General features: G+C 45.0%; 1 protein-coding gene across 1 annotated transcript; it reads left to right on the plus strand.

Annotated features, from left to right (window-relative positions):
- Positions 1–757: 757 nt before the first annotated feature.
- On the plus strand, positions 758–3,060 carry LOC140282023 (uncharacterized). Its single transcript, XM_072376565.1, has 2 exons — positions 758–1,004; positions 1,117–3,060. Exon 2 carries the CDS (start codon positions 1,259–1,261, stop codon positions 1,907–1,909), a length of 651 nt encoding a protein of 216 aa, XP_072232666.1. The 5' UTR covers positions 758–1,004; positions 1,117–1,258; the 3' UTR covers positions 1,910–3,060.
- Positions 3,061–3,301: the final 241 nt, after the last annotated feature.

Consider the following 3,301-nt stretch of genomic DNA (forward strand, 5'->3'; position numbering starts at 1 on the left):
TGTTTGTCTTTTCAAATCAACCATTCCTTTGTGTAATACGAGCACAACAGAGTTTTTCAGTTTCATTGTACTCCTCTCACTTTCCTATGATTTCTTAGGATTGTACACTTGAAAGTGGTGATAGTGCTGGTCCTGTCAGCTCCCCATCTAAGGACCAGGGACCTGTTACTGCAACTCCGGTAAAGTTGTTAACCTCTGGTGATTAGAAATGTTTGGTCTTTTATGTTTTATTTTGAATTAGCTTCATGATAATTCGTTTTGTTTTCCTTTCATATTACAGGACAGAGGCTCCAGCCCACCCGCTACCCGATTAACGGATTGACGGTATAGAAAATGGATGGATGGATGGATTACAGGACAGTAGGTGTGATCCCAGAGGAGTTCCCGGGTGGGAGGCCGTTGATGCCTTTGCAGAGTGTCTAGTAAATCTTAATCGCTCAATAACGCCTCTGTCAAATTCTAAAATTGTAGAGATATTGCGGTTGTACTCCTGTCTGGATCCAGCTGACAAGTCTACAACCAAATACTCCCTGAAAAGTAAGAAAAAGACACTTCAAGGGTCATGGAGAGCATCTAGAAAGCGTATTGGCTCTGCTCCAGGCCAACAAGCTGCTGAGAGGTATGTGTCTTTAATATGCCTAGAATATTTGTGCATATGTATTTGTCTATTCACAGATGTATGCAGCACATGTGTTCACAATACTCATACATAATGTGGACTATGTCATCTGGTCTTGTATTTCCAGATTGTTCATGATGCATGGCCAGGGTGCCCAAATACCTGACCATAACAGGACATCTCAGTGTGTTGCCCTCAGACTCTACAAAGAGTTCAAGGAAGCCAGAAACAGGCCAAAGGACAACAAAGGGAAAACCTTTGGAATACCTCAGTCCATTGTCATGGCTTACAGTCACATCAAGCAGCTGATTGAGGACTGCAAAGAAATACTGGACAAGACCAATCTGGTACTGGTAACCATAAACAATACTACAGTGTCCTCTTGGTGAGTTTATTTTTATAATTTTATTTTTCACTATTCTAACACTAGTCTTACAAAGTAAATATAAAACACTGACTGAACAACAATGTGTTCTTCTGATTTTTATTTTCTGTAGGCTGCACGGTCGGCAGAAGAGAACTGACCGTGATGGATTACTACAAGGTGTACAGCTTCCTTAGCAGATCCATTCGGCAGAGGAATCCCTCCTTGAGGCCCAGAACCTACCATCTGAGCCTGTTCAACATGGGTACACCGTTATGGAGTTCCAGGAACCTGAAAATCGCAAGGGCGAGGCAGTGATTCATCGACGTCGCTCTGCCAGAACACCTGCACCCACACACACTGGAGATGATGCCTGGCTGGCAGAAAGTGACCTTGCTCATTGTGAGCAATCACAATCTTACTCAGCACTCACTCACCTACAGGGCTGGTCCTCCTGCCAGCCATCCACGTCTACCCCAGCATCCCACACACAGGGCTGGTCCTCCTGCCAGCCATCCACGTCTACCCCAGCATCCCACACACAGGGCTGGTTCTCCTGCCAGCCATCCACGTCTACCCCAGCATCCCACACACAGGGCTGGTCCTCCTACCAGCCATCCACGTCTACCCCAGCATCCCACACACAGGGCTGGTCCTCCTCCCAGTCATCCACGTCTACCCCAGCATCCCACACACAGGGCTGGTCCTCCTCCCAGTCATCCACGTCTACCCCAGCATCCCACACACAGGGCTGGTCCTCCTCCCAGTCATCCACGTCTACCCCAGCATCCCACACACAGGGCTGGTCCTCCTACCAGCCATCCACGTCTACCCCAGCATCTCATTCTCAGGGTGGCCCTTCAGACTCACCAGCCCCAGGTCCAGCTCCAATACCTCAAAAGACTAACAATCGGTTTAGGGAATAGAGACATCGTAAGGCAGTCCTTGAGAATCAGGAGCGAGAGAGCAGAGGTGAGCTCCCAAAGAACGCACTACAGACAGCTACCGCTATCAGTGTAAAACATTTGGTCAGCAAAAGAGCAAAGTAACTGGCCACACACAGATGCGTGGGAAGTGGTACTGTCCTGCATCTTGACAGACCATTGAAGAGTGGAAGAGCTCATTGTAAATAGTTATTTGTTATTTGGTGTGTTAAAGTGTCCTCCATCTGGACAGATCATCAGAGAGTGGAGGGGCTCATTGTTAATATGTTAACATATTTTACTATTATATATTGTTGTTTGAATATTCTGGTCTTGTGAGAACATTTTATATATATATATATATTAAATATAAAATGTTCTCACTTCATGCATCTGTATCTACAACTTTTGAGGAAAAAAATAATCAAAGCCGTTTCTGAGCTTGCAATACTTTGTGGTTTTAGGAATGATAGAAATATACTAAAATGCTACTAAACTATAAAATGAATACTTTATTTTTTGATAAATAATCTGATTAATTAATCAACATCATACTCCCATATGTTATATTATCAGACCACAATCTCGTTCTAATCACACTTTAGTATGTTACTGTTGTCTCAAGGCAGTTTGTCACCACAAGGATTAGAAGTAGCGATAATCCCACAGACTGCATCACAGGCTTCCAAAACAGGCTACACTGTTTCCCCAACAACAAGCCTTGGATGACCAGTGACTTGAAAGCTCTTCTGAATCAAAAGAAGGGAGCCATTTGATCTGGTGACAAGGATGAGTTGAAAAAGGTGCAGCGTTAACTGAGGTGTGAAGGCCCTGCTGGGCCATCCCACACAGGCACAGTCCTCACACCTTCTCTTCAATTCCTTTCCCACAGCCACCCCTGCTCAGTGCCCTGGACCTGATTGCATCAGTAAGTCCTGTGCATCCTGCAACACAGAGTGTGGGTGATGCTGTCATGCTACCTGCTGCAGCGTGCCATAAAGAAGCTGCATGGGATGGTTGTCAACTCATTTACTGTCTCATGTGTTGATGATTATGTCAGATGGGCCCCAGTTTGTTCATCTTTGGAGCTGTCTGTCTGATGTGATGGTCAGTAAAACAGGAGCCCCACAGGAGACTGTTCTGTTTCCATTCCTGTTCACCATATTCAAGATCAAGATTCAAGAGTGCCTTTATTGTCACTGAACGTATATACAATATACAATAAATAGATGAAAATAAAATAAATACATAATATGGTGTGTGTCAATGCAGTGTGTGGCTGCAGGGTTGGGGGTGAGTGTATGAGAGGGGCTGCAGGGGGTTAAGAATCGTGGCGATGGATTTGGCTCTCTTCCTGACCCAGCCTGCATAAATAGAGTACAGGTCTGGTTATTA

The sequence above is a fragment of the Leuresthes tenuis genome, unplaced genomic scaffold (assembly GCF_036924035.1).
Source record: "Leuresthes tenuis unplaced genomic scaffold, fLeuTen1.0.hap1 SCAF_22, whole genome shotgun sequence".
Classification (NCBI taxonomy): Eukaryota; Metazoa; Chordata; class Actinopteri; order Atheriniformes; family Atherinopsidae; genus Leuresthes; species Leuresthes tenuis.

What these genes read in the sequence shown, in the direction of transcription:
- LOC140282023 (XM_072376565.1), top strand. Translation starts at nt 1,259, where the DNA reads ATGGAGTTCCAGGAACCTGAAAATCGCAAGGGCGAGGCAGTGATTCAT.